Genomic DNA, 21,427 nt, shown 5'->3' with positions numbered 1-21,427 from the left:
GTAGTATACAGTAATATACATGATGACTACAAGCTCCATTTAGAGACAGAGCTTCCACAAGCCCAGTCTTACAAACCACAAGCCCAATCCTATGGTGCATGCTGTATCTTGAAGGGAGTGGATCAGGAGGCTTGCTAATAATAATCAGAATTATTTCCCCTTAACCCTCCATAAGCTTTGTCCTACCCTTCCTCACTCCTATTTGTTTACTTAAAACATTTATACCCCACCTTTCCCAAAGCTCAAGTTGGCTTACAAAACTTAATACATAAAATGCAGCATAACATTATGAAATTAACAGTCAAAATCTAGATCATTTAAAGTCAGAATAGCAAGTAGTGTCATATAATAATTCTAAAAATCCATAGTTGGCAACAAGTGAAAAAAGAATACATAACAAGCTAAATCAAACATGTGAATACACAATAAAAACAGGCCAAATAAAAGACAACCAGGAGTATTCCATGCTTACCCAGCCCCAAAAGCTAATGTGAATAAAAATGTCTTTAGGCCTTGCCAGCAACTGTCTATTGAAGGGGCAGATTTCAGATTTTCTGGTAGTGAGTTCCATAATAGTGGTGCCACACAAGAGAAGTCCCTTCTCCAAGTAACAAATGGTATTCTCAGTGACCTATGACCGATGATTAATGACCAATGACCTAGGAGGACAGGCAGGATTATACGGGAGTAGGCAAACCCTCAGATACCATAGTCCCAGGCCGGGCCCAAAAACGAATGTGCAGCCAGTGCAGCCGCCAGAGCAGCAGTTCAACTAAGTCAAGCCGTCAAGCCCCCTGTGACCACATGAGCTGCTGCATTCTGTACTAGCTGCAATTTCCTCCACCACCCCTTCTTGCCAACTTACCTATGTTGGCAGATCCCAACAAAGCCACCATCATACATCGCACAGCGGTGGCCTTCCTGTTGGTGCTCTGGCAATCCAGAGTGCCTTTTGAAACTGCCATAAGGCAGTTCTCTGGTGAAATGCTTGTTCTGCCCAAAAGGATAACCAGAGGTTATCAGGTTGAATTTGACCTGTGCCCATTTCAGAAGGGAAAACTGCGCCCTTCCTCATGGAAGGACTGCCCTTCTACAATTTTTTAATAAGACCAGTTCCCATTTGTCAATCTTTGAATTCCACATTTTTCTAAAATCTGAGTTCTCCTCAGTATTTTTGCATTTTCCCCTCATAATAACCAAGCTCTTAACTCTTAGTTACAGCTGTTGAACTGCCCTGAACATGACTTAAGTGAACATGAACATTGTAATTAAACCATTTTTGCCCAGCCCACAGGTGTACACATTTGGTCCCTGCTGTGTATAAGCAACATTGGGCAAAAATTGCCACTGAAATGCATTCCCAATTCCATTGTTCTAGTATGTCTCATAGTCAAGCTATTACTATTTGAATGAACATGTATGTAAAACTCAGAATGAAAAGGATTATTCTCTGAATCCATGGCATTCTATTTAACTAAACACAGATGTTTGAATCTGCTAATGTTCCTGGAACATTACAACAATTAGGTTATTATATTGTTAGTTTCAATATCTACCTGAAGTGATCAAAACAGATTTAGAAGAATAAGCAATCTTGCCCTACAAACAGAATAATAGCTTTGCTTCCATTCTGCTTAAACAGTTATGAAACCAGGAACCCTGTGTATTACTATGCTAAAGGAATGTTCTTCAAAAGGGGGGGGGAAGTATCACTTTACCATTAAAAAAAAATTCTGACCTTCAGGTTGAAATTCTGACGGACAAACATTCACCATACATGAGAACCTCCATCCTAAGCTAGTCTAAACAGAGTTCATATTATGCATTGAGGAAATATTGTTTCTTTATTTGAAACAGATTAAACAAGCCATAAAAGAATACATACATTTAATCTATGTAAATTATTTTGATTACAATATGGATTTAAAATCCTGAACTTTTTGACAGAAAAATGGTGGAGGAATTAGCATAATTATGGCACAAGGTCTACAAAGAGTAGTATATTATTCACACTACTTTTATTCCATATAGTAGAGGTGATGGTAAAGAAATGACTAAATCCCACAACACATTCATTGGTTCTATTTCTTCCCTTGCCACAAGGGAGCAGGGACAGAAGGCCAACATGGACCTTAGAATTTGCCCCCCTTTTGTAATGATTGTGAATCAGTCATAATTACTTTCTTAATGGGCACAAGGATCAGCTGTTTGCTAACTGCAGTGCATAGTTTAGTTTTGTCTGAAGAGATTACACAGGAACACCTGGACACATGCAACTCTCAATGACTATTTCTAAAAAAGCCCTTGTAGCATATCTGCTGAAAACAATGAGAGGGCAAGCCAATATGTTTTCCATGCGGCCTTATAAGCTTCCAGCATCAAAGTACAAAAAATGGTCTCTCTTTCCAGGTCTTTTGTTCTTTAAGTTGACATATTTGCTTATCTAAACACAAGGAAAGGCAAAAGACTGGGGAAATACATAAAAGGAACAATGAGATTCATTACTCATTCTGTGGAGCAGGTGCGCACAGCCTTACCTGATCTGTCCTCTCACCAGGGGTCTGTTTTTTGTCCTGTTCATATTTGAGTCAAATGGAACCTCAAAGAACTACAGAAAGGGAAAAAAAGAAAAGACAGACTATAAGGGATGCCAGAGACCATCTGAACCATAGAACAGATTCACTGTTTTTGCAGGTGCTTTGGTCTTCATCTGAGAAGGTTCCAAAGTGCAACTGAAACAGCAAACTATATTTTACATACACTTTGAAAGTCAACAATAAAACTTTTGGCATTTTCTTAAAAGGGGAAAATACCAGCCGTAGGACAAAAATAATTTAAAACAAGCCCACTACAGTTAATCATTTGAAGTAAAACACAAACACACACACACCCTTTCAAGTTCCAAACTTGTCAAGTTTGGCAGGTCTTTATACATAGGAGCGCACTAACAAAGCAAACAACTTTCTTCCTTCTATTCCCAGCTCTTTCAAACATGGCACAAACAATTGTTGCTAATCACATGCTGCAAACTTTAAAAATTAGCGCCAAATCTGTTTTCAGGATTACCCAACTTGGGAAACCCATGATCCGCCCAAGAATCAATCAATTCTGACAAACACTATAGCAACTGCAAGTCAAACTGCAATACAACTGCTATTAAGAAAGAAGCCACATGGAACTTTTTAAAACTCGGCAACTCTGTTCAACTGTCCATGAGGAGAGTTTAGTCATGTGGTGAGCTCCTGCACCACCTATCCCACAAGTGTTTAAAAATCCAGGCTAAACATATGTATGTATAAATCTTTATAAAAGCAGTACTATTGAGAATGAAACACATTCTGATTTAAATATGCAAATACAGGGTAATGAGCAACATATTCAAATGACTTAGCATTCACCAAACTAAGTAGCTATCAACCTCTCACAAGCCTCTACTGTGACCTGGTGGCCACTCCAGTAATAGAGGACCTAAAACAACGAGTAAAATCACATTCTCTTGTGTCTAAAACCAGCAGAAAGCAGAGTCAGCTTTCACAGTAGGCAGCTGATAGCAGTTGCTGACAGCGGCAAATAGCACAGTGTCAGCCAGTTTATGCCATGCTGCTAAACACTGCCATTGTGTGCTATGACAGCAGGGCACGTGGATGCAGTAAGTGTGGCTGCATCACACATTTTGCACAAATGAAATGTGGAGCATCAGGCAAAAAAACAAAACAAAACAGGGCAGAAGCCAGACAAGGACTGGGTACCTCAAAATGTCTGCACAGATTCCTGACTGAAGGCAGTAACTTTGACAGAACAGTGTCTAGAATTTCTAATCAGTAATGGTGTGAAATAAAACAGAGACAATCATTCTCACGAACAAAGAACACTCATTTGTTTTAAGGAACATAATGTAATATGCCAAGCCATCTGTTTAATTGACAATGTTTTAATTGGCACAAGGAATCTCTCTTCAATCTTTTTTGAAAATGTACAATAACTCAGCTCTATACAAGTGATTCACCAGTCATTTAAACTGGTGCAGTCCTACTGAAAATCAATGAGACTGAAGATACAGTAAGTTAATTACCCCCTTGATTGATTGAGACTCTTCAAAAACCAACTTGTATAAGAATTATACAAATGCCAATCCACGACTTGACCAATGGTTCTCAAACTGGTGAGTCGTGACCCACCAGTTTGTGTAAAGGTTCCCCCGTCCCTTTAATGGGCGAGGGAAAGGGAGAGGCAGTGATCCCCAGGATCGTGTCCCTATGGGGGGCACTTTCACTTATTTTTAAGTAGTAGGGCTGCTGGAAGCTGCAGGAGGTGTGGGGAACCCTGCACAGCCCTCCACAGAGCTCCCTGAGGCTTGGAACGTTCAGTAAAAGCAGGCGCAAAGCACCTCCTGCAAAAATGGAAGTGCTTTGCACCAGGCTTTACTGAAGATTTCAAGCCTTCCTGGGGATCAAGTTGCTGCCCCAGCCCCTCACCCAAAGACTTACTGGGGGAGTAAAACTCCCTCAAAGTTTGAGAACCATTGCACTAGACTCTTGCACCTTCCGTTAACAATTCTAAATTACGAAATATTTCCTTACTTCATTCCTAATTCAAGGCAATGACTTTGCAACAGTGACGAGTATATGACATCATTGCTGCTTAGCCACATAACAGAAAAGATCACTCTCAGCAAAGGGCAATTCATTTTTTGCAAGAACCACAACATCACATGCCAAATTATGTTAGGGAATATTTCCCTGTTTGGTTAAAAAAATGAGATTTATGAACACAATTGTGTTTCGCAGTGGTTCTTACTCATTTAGCACCGGGACCCATTTTTTAGAATGAGAATCTTTCAGAACCCACTGGAAGTGATGTCATGACCGGAAGCGACATCATCAAGCAGGAAAATTGTTAACAATCCTAGGCTGCAATCTGACCCACACTTACCCAGGAGTAAGTCCCATTGACTATCATTGTTAAAAGAATATACAGAGTAGCTTGTTAAGAGTACAGGTCTGTAACATTTCCCCAAATGCAGTCACATACCATGGTAGCATTAAGTCTAATATATTAAAATTAAAATATTTAAATGAATGGGGACCCACCTGAAATTGACTCGTGATCCACCTAGTGGGTCCCGAGCCACAGTTTGAGTGTATCAAATACAATGAAAGCAATTACAATATTACACACATTTTTGGAAACTGGATTCCATTAATATTTTTAATAGCAACTTTACTTACAAACCTTGTAAGAAAACCTAATAAGTAGAGGCGTTTGTTTCTAGCGGGTAAGATAGGATTACAGCCTAAGTCTTACTGAACACATTGGGCTGAGTAAAATAACATTGTTTTTAAACACCTCTATTTATAGGGAAAAATGGCTGGGGCACAGAGCCTGAAAGTTGCATAAAGGTGACACTGCTTGGTATGAAAAGTGCTGAATGCATAGCTAAATACCAAATTCTTATCTAGGACTCTTAACATAAAGATGTCTCTAACTTATGTCAAAAATATTTTTAGCATGTGTGCAGTGCATATAAACAGATGATTTTTTTTTCTCTTGATACAACATAAATAGCTTCTACTGTACCAGAAAGGACAGTTTACTTCTTGCATGAGCAGACAAACATATTCCTGGCTGCCAGTGAAAATTCCTGTCCACCACTCTGAAGACAGTTAAAGCACACAGAAGAAACTCTCACAAGCTTCCAACATCAGCATAGTTCGTTCTTTTTTCAGACTTATGTTCCTGGCTGCTACTGCACATCTTCCCATGCCCCAAGCCAAGACTAGTTCAAGAGAGCAAAGGGAGAACTTCCACACCACTGCATTTCATTGCACACTTGACTTGGCTGGCTCTCAACTGAACCACTATTACGATGCTGCCTCTGTACAATAGATTTTGCAATACAATATGTTACAACACTTCATTTTAAAAGTTCTGTAATAGTTAGTGTACCATAAGCTATTTCATCCATCATTTTTGTACTGTATATATTTCGAAAGTATCTTAACTCACTCAATATGTATACCAGGCTCCTAGGGTAGGAGGAATTGGCGAGGCCCAAGCATTTTTTACATATAATATTTCAACAGAAGAAGCCAAGCTAAACTTTGCTTGCAATTTGTGGCTCCTGGGAATAGTAAACAGGTGAACAAACAGTTTCTCATACCCATATCAACAAGAACTCATCAGAAGGAACCATATATTTGTCCAGTCATATTCAGATAGGCAGAATCAGCATGAAGATGGCAGAGCACCACAGAAAGCAGCACTGACCTTGCTTTCAGCATTGGTAGAGCAGTGGGTTATTGGGGTTGAGGAGGACCTGACAGAGAATCAACTGCACTTGTTCCTGTGGTTTTGAAATATGATTTTAAAATCCTATAAATTTAAATGATGAAATGGTGTATAGGCATATGCAATTTGGCCTTTTCACGCTATTTCAATTGCAAGCAGCATAGATTTAATCATATTAATAATATACTCCTTGGACCACTTTAATACTATTTAAAAATTTGCTCTAGGTGAGTGGAGAACCTGAAGTATTATTTTTATTACTACTACTAATAATAAAGTATTTACATATGGCTTTTCAACAAGAAAAGCGGTTTCTAGACGAAGTCAAATAACGAAATGGCTCCCTGTCCCAAAAGGGTTCACAATCTAAACAGATGCAGAAGAACACCAGCAAACAGCCATTAGAAAAGTCACTGTGCTGGGGTGAAGAGAGACAGTTACTCTCCCCCCCCCACCCCGAAATATAAGAGGAACACCACTTGAAAAAGTGTCTCTTGCCCCGTTAGCAAGGGATAGCAAGACAGGTCTACAGATTGCCTAACAGAATTGAGAATGCACCAGCTGTACAGTTCGTTACTTAAATTACCATTTTACTATTCTTTTAATATGATTTTTATAAATAGTGTGTTTCAGAAAAAGTAGTTAACACAACAATTTTAGATGCAAATAAATGCCAGTAAGATATCAGTTCTGGAAAGAAAAAACAAAAACATTTCCACAGTTTCCCCCCAGATGTTTGAGGGGGAAAAAATAATTTCCCTTTAAAAAGTGTCTATTATATCATTCATCTGCAGATCCAGCAGGGGGTAAGACTCTATTTCTAGATTATCTCATCACAGCCTGCAGACTTTTGCTTGTTTTAGCAAACAACAAATTCAGTAAATCGAAACCTGGATAAATAAATATTTTAGCTGCTCACAAGAGGCCATTTCCTCAGGAAGTCTGAATGCATCACTTCATTTGGCTACAGCAGAATATTGTCTTCGCTACATTTTTGGCAATCGAGACGTCAGGAGGAGAGATGCAGGGTTAAATCTACAGCAACTGAACACCATCAAGTGACATAACTTGGCAGCTTATTTTGTGACCATACACAGCATTTTAAATCAGCAGAGATAAATATTTAAAACATTATGTTGAGAAAAACCACATTAAATAGGACTCCGTGGTCGATTTCTGCTACAGATCATTCCCCTTGCATAGCTTTCATCAAATTGACAAAGTAATTACATTCTGTGGTCCTAAAAGTGTGAGATCAACTGTCATATTACTGTTCAGTGTTATGTACAATCATATGTTTCTCATCAGTTTTCTTTGCACTGGCCTTCACTTGTTATGTTTACCAAAGCATTAAGACTGTTTGAAAATGAGATTTAGAAATACAGAGGAATCAACTTACAGAAAGGAGGCAAGTCCCTTAGCATAATCTTCATCCTTTTTAGACCAGGGACCCACATTTAAACCTCAACCGATAAACTACATTTCTCACTTTTCCTTTATTATTTTTACAAAAGCCAGTAAGTTCCCCCCTCTTGCTTCTCATATATTTTTCACCTTTTTAATAATCTCTGAATATTTATACTCTGTCTTTTGACCCTAACAAGGGTCTGCTGTAAGCAGCTTACAACAAACAGTAAAACAAATGTTCTAGTTCCCCACCACACCACACTCCCACAAGGAGTGGGAGGAGCAGAGGATGGCAAATCACCACTTAAGGGGGGGAGAGTAGCATTTAACATGCTGCCACAGACGACAGGATGTCATGTGCTGACACTTGTCTTCCTCCAACAGGAATTTTACAATTCCCAGATGGCCCACCCCCTGACACTGCCTTAGGAACTGGGAAATTTAGGAATTGTTAAAATAGCAGCAGGGAATTAAAGGAGATGGTCTTTTGCTACCTACTGCTCACTGCTTCTCAGAAAACCTGTAGGGTCCATGATGTCCCTGATGGCTGCTCCTAACTATTCCTCCAGGAACTGCCATCTTGAATGTCGTGAGATTTCATGAGATTCAAGACTGTGACACCCATTTGGGCACTGCCACCTTGGATCACACAAAATCTCATGAGATTCAAGATGACGGTGCCTGGTGGAAGAGTTTGGATCTTGTGAAACCTTGCGAGATCTGGATGCTGCCATCTTTGATCTTGCGAGATTTCATGAGATCCAAGGCAGTGGCACCTAGCTAAGCCATGAAGAAGAGGCTGTCGGGGTATAGTGACCCAGGTAAATTTGGAAACAACTGGTGTATGGGGTTTATAGCTTCTCTTATCTTACAGGGTTGTTGTAAGGACATCAGGAATAAACACATGTAAAGTGTTTCACATGTTCAGAAAGTGTAATACAAATGTTAATTATTCAGCAGTTACTCCAACTGCAATATCAGGTAACAGAGTAGGTAGAAAGAATTTGCCTGACAGTTTAATTTCAAAACCAAACCTTTTAAAGAGGCTTCATTAAAATAACTTCAGTGAAACAACTGACAATCAGATATGTGGTTAAGTCTGTGGGCAACACAAGAGGGGGGAAACAATACAAGAAAGAAAGCATCATCACATAGAAAAGAGACAAAAAAAGAAATCTATGCACAGAGCCTGTTACATCTGAATTGCATGTGTGCATTTCATTGCATAAGCTAAGCACATGCTGGAAATCAGTTGTGGCTTTGTAGAACATGTACGATGAATGGATACACTGTAAAATGTATGCATGTGCAATTGCCACATTTGATGAGATGCATATGTTCACAACTTTTCCTATATGCAAGTGCTTTCCATGTTAAAAAAAAGTGAAACTGCCAAGGGAGGGGGAAAAAGATACAGCTGGTGGCTGTTCTTAGAAATCTGTTCTCAGAACACTTTGAGCACAAACTAGTGATAATGCAACGTCATAGGGAAGCTGATAACTTTACTCCTAACAACCCAAGGTCATCAAATGTCTGTTCGTACTGTTACACACAACTGGCTATTATTCTGTTCCAAGTGTTCAAAGAACTGAAGGCTCCTACTACTTATTCTCCTTTCTGGCTAACTTCAAAGAAGATGCTCCCTATTTTGTAACATAATAAAGGTATAAAGTACAGTTGTTGTGTAATAAAGGGATGAAACTGAAAATAGAATCCGAGCATTGAGAGAGCAAGTGGGAGAAAAACATTTTTTTCCAAAGTACTGTAGAGATTAAACATCAAGAAGGGGAATTGTATCAACACACTCCCCCGGCACTCCTGCTCAAAGCAATTAGTAAAGCCCACTCCAAAGAGAAAAATGCAATATTTATGTTTTCAATTTATACCCCATGTTTCTTATGGGAACTCCTTGAGAATCTATGCAGGTGACAAAGACAACATCCAAAAATACCTATCAAAATATTTCTCCTAATCTGTTGTTAGCAAAAGCAGAAGCACCTGTGGACAGGAATGAATAAATAATACCTCACAGAGTATTATTATTAGCAGTATTTATATATTGCTTTTCAACAAAAAGTTCACAAGTTAACAGAGAAAATCAAATAAAATCAAATGTGAGCAATGTTACATTTTAAAATTGGGGCTGTTAAACCAGTAAGAAAAAAAGGAGATTTATAACCCTTCTAATATTTCAAGATTGATGGCACAAGCCTATGCACTACTCAGCAGTCCCATTGTGTTCAATGGGGTTTACACCCAGGACAGTGTGCAGGGGATTGCAGCCAATGTTAGGCCACCTCAACACAAAGGTTTCCAATTCACTATTATAATAGAGCAGGGGTCTCCAAACCCCAGCCTGGGGGCCAAATGCGGCTCGCAGCGAGCCTCTATCTGGCTGGTGACCAGCCTCTTGTCCCCTGAAAGCCTCTGGCCCACTCGACTGAACATGACCAGAGCTGTGCTCTGATTGCATCTGGAGGGTGTTCTGAGCACCAGAAAGGCTGAGTGAATGAGCCCACTCATTCATTTATTCATTCATCTAAGTTCCATCTCTCATTTATTTATTTAAATTTCATATTTAAATTTTTTTCCGGCCCTCAGCACTGCACCAGATATTTCATGTGGCCCTCTGGCCAAAAAGTTTGGAGACCCCTGTAATAGAGTACAGAACAATTATGTGGCAATATCTAATCTGCAATGTCCTTCTTCCAGTTTTAAGGAAAGAATAGCAGAATGAGAATGACAACATGAGACTTCCAAAATGGTTCTTGATGCATCTTGCGGAAATCTCAGCTTTAAGCATTGAAGAATGGGTGGCAAAATGGGCCACTAAAAGGCTTTAAATGGACATTAATTCATCTAAGAGTTTTAAGTTTTCTGGACTGGACAGAAGAGTTGCATTTCTGATATGCAAGTTTGCACAGGAAGATGTAATGGTGGGGGTTGAGCCAGCTATTCCAAGAGAAAGAGGGTTAGTCATAAAATATCCCCCTCTCTGACCCTCCCTCCAACCCTGGGACCAACAGTGGCTATAGTGGCAACTCTGACTTGAAACTGTTGCTGCTGAATGCCAGGTCAATTAATAATAAGATCAGCCTGATTCAGGATCTAATAATGAGGAGAGCACTGACCTGAAATGTATCATAGAGACCTGGTTAGAAGAAAAACGCACAGTGATTGTCTTTCCCAGCTGTGTTTGCTGTAGCAGCCACACAAATGGGTAAGAGTTGCAGCATTCTTTTGGGAGGACATCTCCTTTGCCAGGTACCCTGTCCAGTAGAATGCAGAGAACCAGTGAGACACTGCAATTCCAGGTTTTATAAGAGGGACAGAGAAGGATGTGTTGGAGGTGGGAGACATCTATGTCAAAGAAAAATATGAAAATATATTAAAAACTTACTTCACTGACATCCAAGGGAAGTTTATTTCAATGATAAAAATGTGTATCACCCAAAATAATTTCAGTTCAGTCTACAAACATTGTGAAAGCAGAACTCTGAGTTCAAACTGAGTTAACTTCCAGTGGGTCCCTCTTTGGCAGACAGGAATTTCTACAAAGAGTAAAACAATCCAATGGGGCTATGTTGACACTGTTGACCACTACCAACAACCACAGAGCAGAGCCAGAGCAAAGCTATAAAAATATCCCACATCAATTTCAACAAAGGAAAAGCTTTGGAGTTTTCAAGTTGGGGGGGGGGGGATATGAAGTGGGAGAGCAAGTCTCTTGATATCAGAAAAGGCACATAACACCTGCCTGTCCTGAAGACATAAAGTAGTACAAAAAGGATTTTAAAATGATCTTTTAGAAACTTGCAGGCAGCTGAAAAATGTCTTGCCTCATGGTTCTTATTTGCTAGCTACAGATCCCTACATAATTTTCCACTTCAAATTAAGAACAAGATCAACACATGCCTAAATCATGCAATATTGTAACAGAATACCATACTGCTAACATAGGGAGCTAAGGTCTTTCCACTTGAGCTAAAAAGTCAAATAGTCAGCATTCTGACGATGGTATAAATTACAAAAAGTGTGGATACTATAAATTCAGAAGGAACTACTCCCATGGATCACGTTCCAAGGAATCCACAGACTTTAATTAACACTGTCTCTGTCCTAGAAGCATAATGGGATTCACTGTGGTCTCAGCTTTTATGAAATTCAAAAGAGTTGTATATTATTAAGACAACTGATCTGAACATTAAAAACAATGTGAAACAATCCCAGGGTGTAGCATTATAAACTGTTACTCTGCTATTACTCCATCTGTAGTTAACAGGCTAAAATGTCAAAATAAGAGATAGTAAGGCCTGTCTGGAGTTAAATTGGATATAATGGTGTGATAATTCTGCATCACTCTAATTTTGCCACACTAGTCCCTTCCCTGTACAAGTTCAATACCATTTAAAGATATCTTTCAGCTTTTAAAATAAATACATATGAAGAACACGGCACCTAAGCAGTGACAGCAAAGGATAACTAGGGGAGTGCCCCCTCCATCCTGTTAGCCAGGATGCTGCTCTTTCCTTCTGTCTGCCTTTCATAAACTGAAGAAGGCCAATTCTATGCTTAGGATTATTAGAAAAGGTATTGAGAACAAAACGGCTAACATTATAACGCTGTTGTACAAATCAATGGTAAGGCCACACCTGGAGTACTTTGTCCAGTTCTGGTTGCCACATCTCAAAAAAGACATAGTGGAAATGGAAAAGGTGCAAAAGAGAGCGACTAAGATGATTATTGGGCTGAGGCACCTTCCTTATGAGGAAAGGCTACCGCGTTTGGGCCTCTTCAGCCTAGAAAAGAGGCGCCTGAGGGGGGACATGATTGAGACATACAAAATTATGCAGGGGGATGGACAGAGTGGATAGGGAGATGCTATTTACACTCTCACATAACACCAGAACCAGGGGACATCCACTAAAATGGAGTGTTGGGAGAGTTAGAACAGACAAAAGTAGATATTTCTTTACTCAGCATATGGTTGGTCTGTGGAACTCCTTGCTACAGGATGTGGTGATGGCATCTGGCCTGGATGCCTTTAAAAGGGGATTGGATAAATTTTCTGGAGGAAAAATCCATTACGGATTATAAGCCATGATGTGTATGTGCAACCTCCTGATTTTAGAAATGGGCTATGTCAGAATGCCAGATGCAAGGAAGGGCGCCAGAATGAGGTCTCTTGTTATCTGGTGTGCTCCCTGGGGCATTTGGTGGGCTGCTGTGAGATACAGGAAGCTGGACTAGATGGGCCTATGGCCTGATCCAGTGGGGATGTTCTTATGTTCTTATGAAGGCCCTTCAACAGGCTGGATGAAAGTGCCATGTAGTGAATGGTAATCTCCACAGACAAGCATCTGAGTTATTCATGGTTCACTTCAAAAGGGCCAACAGTAGTATTTAAGTTTATGGACCTGGAATACAGACTTCCCCTATGTCAGGGCTGCTCAATCCCCATCCAGCCCCCAAGGGGGTCCCCCCATCTCCAACGTGCGCTCGGCCCATGCTGGCCCGGTGCGTGAGCACCATGTCTTGCTTTCCCTTGCTGCCACTGAGCTCAGTGATAGTGAAGGAAAGACAAGCCCAGTGGGTTCGCAGGGCATTTTATAGTGGGAAGGTAATGTGAGACTTGCAGGTCTCGCGTTACTTCCCACTATAAAAGGCCCTGCGCACGCGCTGGGCCCATCTTTCCCTGCCTGACCCATGGACAGGATACTTGTGGAGCCAGAGGAGGAAAAGGGGAGAGCGCAGGAGAGTGAGATCTAGTCAGCGCACATGCAAGAGAGAGAGAGAGCGGGTGGGCAGGCAGTACGTGCCGTCCAGAGATCAGGAGGAGGGAGCGTGGTTGGGTGGGCAGACAGCCAAGCAGGCAGGTGGACTGCCAGGCAGGAGCACATGCAAAGGAGGGAGGAAGGGAAGGAGGGCAAGGAGGGCAGGCAAGCGGGCAGGTGTATATGTGTGAAAGTCTGGAAGATCCCCCCCCCATTTGTGTGAGTGAATGAGATCATAAACTGGCTGGAAAATCACTTATGAACTGATTCAGATTCAGAAACCTTTTATTGGCATAAAATCAACATAAAAACATAATACACTTAAACCATACCTAAAACAGCCCCATAAATCAAGCCAATACATCGCCCTTACTCACTTATACTGCATCTCCTCAAAATTAAATAAAGAAATTTCACCACCTGGCGTGTACATTCTTCATCCTTTCCCAATCACTTATGAACTGGTTGGAAGATCCCCCCACCCCTTTAAGTGTGTGAATGGGATCATACACTGGTTTGAAATCTTTCATTTATTGTCCATCTATAATATATTCATTTATGTAAATTTATTCAAATTTGAAATGTAAATTAATTCTTTTTGTGCCCCCAACACAGTGTCAGAGAGATTATGTGGCCCTCCTGCCAAAAACTTTGAGCACCCCTGCTCTACGTGAAACACAATGGTATATAGGGGCAAATTTTGAAGGGCAGAACCTCATCATGACACCCCTCCCCTAAGACTATATAACAAAAATATCAACTTTAAATGTCTTTATTAGAATGGTTTCTTCTGCCACTTGCCTACTTCAAAAATTTACACTTCATTTCAAAATCTAGTTCATTTCAATCCAAACTCTTGGAGTGGTACATAACAGTTTAGAACAAATGGAATTAAAAATAGCCTATATAAATATAAAAATATAAGAATGCTAGCCTATGCCTGTTCACTCAGAATTAAGACTCACTGTGTTCAACAGGACTTACTCTCTGCAACTTTGCATATAATTGTAGCCTTATGGTAACATGAACATACTGTCAGGCAGCCTTGGGGAAAGAAGGTGGGAGAGTATAACATATGCCCCTTGGCAAATTTCTCAGGTTTGCCTCCTGTTGAGCCAGCACCCAAGTGCTCCTGCTGATGACATCACTACTTTAGCTGTAGGCCAAATTTTGGAGCTTCAATTCCCCCTCCATTTTCCCTTGACTACACTCCATGGTTAAACAAACACATGAAAATAACTTTCAAAGAAAGAACAGGGAAGGATATTGCATTTCTCACCTTTATTAATATTCAATTCATTAATATTCAATTGTCTTTGTCAATTAGGATGTTTAGCAGTTAAGGTAATACTATTCTATATACCTACTGTGTGCCTTAAATGCCCTCACGGCTAAACTTCTAAGCCTAAAAACAGGAATGGGGTTCAAAGGCATTCTTTAATACTTCTGTGGATTTGACCACAGAAAGAGATTCCAATGGCAACTTCATACTCCGCATGCTTGCTTACAGGCACTGGGGTCGCTAGGGGGGTGCAGGCCGCACCAGGGGATGCACCAGGGGGGCGCCCTGGGGGGAGGACGCGCTAACATCATGGGGTTAGGAGCTACCGCGTCATGGCACACACCGCTGGATGCAGAATGGCCAGTGGAGTGCAGTGCAAAAAACGGAATGGAAATCGCTCCTTTCGTTCAAAAGTTATGGCCAAAAACCCAGAAGGAAAAAATGCATGGAGCCCTATGGAAAGTGAAAGTGAACCGCATTTACTCGTGAGCAGGTGTACTTGCCATAGTCTGTGGGAAAGGGCAGGCTGAGAGGAATCCAACGACACCTGAATGGTCCCAAATCCAATGAATACAGTCCCCAAAAAACACTAGAGAAGCTCCCCCCTCCCAGCTGCGAGTCTGAGCCCGAAACGAAGTCATGTGGCCGCGTTTACTCGCGAGTAGGCGGACTTGCCTTAGTCGAGGCAGGCTGAGAGGCTCCAAGGACGTCAGAATGGTCCTCATCCAATGAGTGCAGCCCCCAAAAACACCGGAGAAGGAGGTTCCTCCCTCCCAGTCTATGGAGCCCTATGGAAAGCAAAGCAGCCTCACAGTTGCATTTACTTGCGAGCAGGCAGATGTGCCTTGGCTGGTGGTCAGGCCAGGCAAAGGGGAATGTGAGGACATCAGAAGGGTCCTGATCCGATGGAGCCACTCCAGAAGGCAGCCTCCCCCCCCCCCAAAAAAAGAGGCTTGAACAAAAAGGAGGCTACCAAAAGAAAGGTAAGGGGAAAGTTTTCTATTTTGCACTTGTGAAGCCAGGTGGGTCTTTATCCTGATATACCTGAAATAGAAGAACTTTAAACTGGGCACTGGAAGGACTGAAGAGCTCACTGATTCTTTTTGGGGGGTTCTTTTGCAGGCAGACTACAGGGTAAGCCCCACTGACCACTATGGGACTTACTTCAGAGTAGACATGCATAGGATTGGGCTCACAGGCTGCAATCCTACCCACACTTTCCTGAGAGTAAGCCCCACTGACCATAATAGGACTTAATTCAGAGTAGATTCACTTGGTGGAACAGGACTGGCTGCCCCTTATTTAATTATTTTATTTTAATCTAATTATTTATAATTATTTTAATTGCTTGATGATGTCACTTCTGGCCATGACATCACTTCCAATGGGTCCTGGACAGATTGTTATTCTAAAAAATGGGTCCCGGTGCTAAAAGTTTGAGAACTGCTGCAATAAGTTGTTAGTAAGTTGACACGGGGTGTGTGTGTGAGAGAGAGAGACTCTACAAGTTTTCAAAATCACTAAAATCAGAATTTGGAGGAATAATACCATCATGTTATATAACAAACAATGTGTAATTTCATGCAGAATGCAATGAAACAACCCACATTGAAATATCTGTATTCTAACAAAAGGTACAGCCAAAAAACCGGTAGGGGTGGGGTGATGGCACATCACCACGCCTAGCTGGGGCGTTGCCCCGCCCGCTACATGGGGTGATGCGCAGGCCTCCCGCACCGGGTGACGCAAATCCTAGTGATGCCACTGCTTACAGGAGTCATTGCTTTGTGCTGGTTCAAACATCATACCCCAAATTGGAGGGGTTATGTGTTCTTAATTTGAAATTTGTGGCAAAAGGACATTACGGTGAGTTAGAACCCAAATACAGTGAACGGGGGGGGGGCATAAGCTCTAGGCATTCAAGATTATTTGAGACATCAATGACTACAAACACAGCAAAGCTTCACATCTAACACAATGCCAATGCAGCATTTAGGATGAGTTACACTTTCAGCATTTTTTTTTCTTGTTGAACCTTCCAAAATATTTTCTGTGGAAGGAAGAAATACATGAGGTAGAAAGGAATACCTCTCATGAAATTAACACAGGAGTAATATGTCCCAGGTAGTATCTCTGTAGAGCTGAATTCTTGCATTACAAAAGAATCACCCTCAACAAGATTTCCACCAAAACTTTGTCAAATCTGTTACCAAAATCAAAGTAAGTAAAGTGCTGCACCCTTTTATCACTACCCTGTATAGAAAAGTTTAAATTACTTTTACCCATATATTTCATTTTAGAATATGGTCCATCATTGCCAATCCACTTTTCTATTGGTTTATGTAATTAAAATATTACTGAGAACATTAGTTTATCATAGCTTCTTTCCTGTCAGTACCAATCAGCTCAAAACACTCAACTGTATTAACATGCAAATGCAGCCTTGTTGCATCCACTCAAAACTGATATTTTCTGCTACTATATATGGAGCTAATTGTCTTATGACTAGAAAATACTCTGAATTTTCAGATGGAATAGCCTTAAGGGCTACCTTCATACTTAAAAGATCATTTTAATGTCACACTCTTGAACACTATTTTTTCTATACAGTGGTGCCTCGCATAACGAAATTAATCCGTTCCGCGAGTCCTTTCGTACTGCGAAAATTTCGTTTTGCGAGCGCAGTTTCCCATAGGAATGCATTGAAATTTAATTAATGCGTTCCTATGGGCAAAAAAAGTCAGAACAAAGTCAAATTTGGTTTACAAAGTGTTTATTAAGTGCTCTTTAAAGGCATACATACTGTACAGAGGATTTCAAAAATTTCAAGCACAAAACTTCAACTTTTTAATTTTAAAAATTCGTCTTGCGAAGCACGGCCATAGAAAAAATTCGTCTTGCGAAGCACGGCCATAGAAAATTTGTCTTGCGAGTCACCAAAAAAATTGCAAAAACGTTTTCGTTTTGCGAGTTTTTCGGTGCGCGAGGCATTCGTTATGCGAGGTAACACTGTATTGCCTTTCTATAACAGAATGCAACCAATGCAGCTTACAATTCAAGAAAGGTAAAAGTAGTTAGAGATATATAAATTAAAACACTATGTAGTAATCACTGTCATGAAAACACATTTCAGCAATTTGACTAAATTAGTACAGTCAACCAGATGTTAAGTGAAAACATGGTGGCATAGGCCAATTTTCACTGCCCACCAACAGAAAGGCAAAATGGGGACTGGGGTACCTCATGGGGAAAGGTACCACTATTGAGAAGGCCCTCTCTATCATGATCTCCCGTCATGCTTCTCATAGCAGAAAAACACAGAGAAGTGGTAGACAAGCTGTCAGGCAAGTTCATAAAGGAGACGGTAGTTCCAGAGACATCCTGATTCCAACCTACTTACCATGTGAACACACTAACTTATCAAATTAGATGTTTAGAGAATACTTTCTGGATGCTGAAGTTGGACAATGAACTCGATTTAGCTGTGGAAAATAATTTTCAGGTAATGAAAAGCAGGTAATGAAAAGCTATGCACTCCCTGTAATTCAACCAATAAAAAGCCTGAAACATAAACCAAGGTGTAAAGCGACACTGGCATTTATTAATATTTAGTGCACCTCAAAGCAAGCACAGAGCGGAAATATGGTCCAACAGTTCCAAGGCAGAACGTAGCAGGAAAAATAAACTTGATTTACAGCAATCTCTACCTCTTAAAAATAATAATAAAAGCAGACTGCAGGCCTCTCCCTTTAAAATATTTAATAGCTGATATCATTAGGAGAGTCTCAAATCACATTTTTAACATATGGGAACTTTGGGGAAACTATCCTCTGCAATTCATAGTTTAATGGATGATATTATTTTAACAGCTTTTCCCCATTTTTCAGATGTCTTTAAAAAAATGATGCCCGTTTTTGAACGGGGTTTCCCCATTTCTGCCATAAAACAAGATCTAAACGGTTTCACATTCTCTTCCTCAGGCATTTACAGTTCTCAGAATCAAGATGTTTCATTTCTTACAAATCCAAGAAGCTATAATGCTTGAAAAATGAAACCATCGTCAATGGCATCTTAATCTTAAATAACTTTAAAAGAAACGTCTCATCTTCACTTCCAAAGGGAATCAATAGAAAATTCTAATTACGTAGTTTTAAATCTTTGCTGAACATGCATCAGGCCTTCTCTTTGAAATACAGATATCAGAAGGAAATAAAAGCATGTTATTAGGTCTCTCTTACTGAATTTGATTCAGATGAAAATAGGTCATGTTTTCAAGATTTTAAAAGGTTCACTTCTACTGATGATTTCTAGATTGATAAAGGTTTTTGTACTCTCCCTTCCTTATTAGATTCTCTTTATAAGAGAACTATTTTCTTCCATTTAGCTATGTTTTATTGCACATGTTTGATAAGAACACAAAAAATGCATGCCAACAAAACAATGTTTGAAGGAAAAACTGAGCAACTATGAGTGCTTTACTTTGCTTTACTTAAAGTGTGCCATCTACACGATGGAGTATGTGCCCTATGTTCCCTTGTTTAGTTAAATAACAGACAGCCAACCTCTGCAGTCACAAGTTGTTATGAAGATAATTGATTCAAACAAACAGGTCTCACCTTTCCACTCCATCACAACAGAAAAGCAAGATGACAGCTTCACAGAGATTCATTAGTTAACACAAGCATGCAAATCTGTTGTCGGGGCATTGTGTCATCCGTCTTGAGAAAGCTGCCAAGAAGTGTTTGTAATTCCAGTGCTGCTTGAATTTCCCAAACCCCAAGATAAAATTGCTAGATAAAATGACCATCAATTCCAGAGAAGAGTTAAAAGACAGGCTGACAAATATCACCAATTCCACATTCCCCAACCTAAGATTCCACAAACTATGACTTTCACCTTAGAAACCACTTAGGATAACTAACTAGCCATCATGCCTTGGCAAAAAATTCCTGCTGCATAACACATGCAAGACAGAACTGCAGATCTTCAAAAGTACTTAACGCACTGCTTGCAGTCAGCAAAAGATGAATAGGATTTTCATCAAAAAAGTGCTAAATGGAGGAAAAATCCAAAATATAAGTACTTATAAGACTGTTTTGTCTCTGGCAAGTTTATCATCATATTTTTGAAGACCATCTGGTGGTTTAGAGGACTTACTCAGTGCTTATATAAAGTCACTGAGCAAATTTCTAAAACATATGTTGGGGTTCTGGGGCCAATAAGTGGTAGTTCCTCAGTTTTCAAGTAACTATGAAAAGTTTAACCTGAAGGTAGAATATTTGAAAAACATTGTGGTAAATGACATAAATTCATATATTACGCCCTAAATTAACCACATGGTCCATGCCACCTGTTGTGTCGGGCACTACAGCATGACATTCTTGCTCTCCCTCTGTGTTCAGCTGGGAGAACTGAATTCTGCTAGCTACTGGCAGCAAAGTAAGGGAGTAGACAGTTCCAGAATACAGATTTCTTCTCCATGAACATAAAATATTTCATATTAACTCAAGTAGTATTATCACTCTCTGAATTACATTTGCCTTAAGGTTAGAAACAGTGGCACAGTAGTAAATTTTGAAGTGTAGAAGGTTGTCATGATAACCCCATAGCCACCTCCCTCTCAGACTACAGAATTAAAAAGATCAATATTGAATTTTTTCATTAGAATATTTTCTCCTCCTGCCACTTACTTCAACACTGAAACTTATTATGCTTCACTGAAAGACCTAGCTCAGTACAACCCAAACTTACATGCTTAAAACATGTAAAATGCAAAAAACTGAATTTAAAAAAAATTCAAGTAAACACAAAAAGTATAGAAGAGTATACATTTTTGTATACATTTTTACTCAGGAATGAACTTTGTTCAGTAGGATTTTCTCCAATTTGGACTTGGCAATTCCAAGTTACTACAAATCAGAAGCACTTCAATAGAAATCTAGTTTGCATTAGTAACTTTTTCAAAAATCTCTGCACTGAAGTTTCAGGTTTAGCAACAAATAAAAAGGTCAGGGTGCTATGCAAGATTTTCGAGAACTTCAAAGCATTTTCAAGTTACGAAGCATCTTTCAGCTAAAATGGAATTACTGGTACTGTAATTATTAGTGTTAGTGACACTCACCAGTTATGTTTACTGTGAAGTAGCCACTCAAGTGGTTCTGGGGGATTTCCTCCCACTTTTCCTGGAAGTTTAGCAGGAAGTTTTACCTGGTACTGTTGAAACTAGGTATCTAAGGGCCCAATCCTAAAGAGTGCCTAAGGCATGTTTACAGACCGAGGCCAGCCTACCACTGCCCGGCACTGGGCTAGAGCCAGTGCAGTACCAGAGCTCTGCAGTCATGCGGACCGCTGGACAGCAGAGAGGTAGGTAGAGACGTGGGGGAGGCAGGGAGGAGGCATTCCAGGGCAGGGGGAGGCGGAGGGAGGTCAAGGAGAGGGCAGGGAGGAGGTGTGGTGGGAAGGGAGAGGGGCAGGAGGGAGGCGGGAGCAGTGGAGCTATGCTCCACTGAATCCTGAGCCTCTGTGTTGGGCCGCCCACCTACCACGGAGGTTCTTACTTCTATGCCAACCTTTGGGTGATCGTAGAATTGAGTAGCTCCATTGCTACTCACCTTATCTGGGGAAAGGGGACAAAAGTCCCCTTCTCCCAGGGAGGCAGCAGCAGCTGCCTGGGGTG

General features: G+C 40.4%; 1 protein-coding gene across 3 annotated transcripts in view; it reads right to left on the bottom strand.

The window, feature by feature from the left end:
- The window catches only part of COX10 (cytochrome c oxidase assembly factor heme A:farnesyltransferase COX10), a 142,753-nt gene that overhangs the window by 47,785 nt on the left and 73,541 nt on the right, over positions 1-21,427 (bottom strand). For all 3 annotated transcript variants that reach the window (XM_066617091.1, XM_066617093.1, XM_066617092.1), the window contains exon 5: positions 2,538-2,608. In XM_066617091.1, coding sequence (XP_066473188.1) covers positions 2,538-2,608 — 71 coding nt within the window. The remainder of the gene's footprint in view (positions 1-2,537; positions 2,609-21,427) is intronic.

The sequence above is a fragment of the Tiliqua scincoides genome, chromosome 2, assembly GCF_035046505.1.
Source record: "Tiliqua scincoides isolate rTilSci1 chromosome 2, rTilSci1.hap2, whole genome shotgun sequence".
NCBI lineage: Eukaryota > Metazoa > Chordata > Lepidosauria > Squamata > Scincidae > Tiliqua > Tiliqua scincoides.
This window is presented reverse-complemented; position numbering and strand designations above follow the sequence as displayed.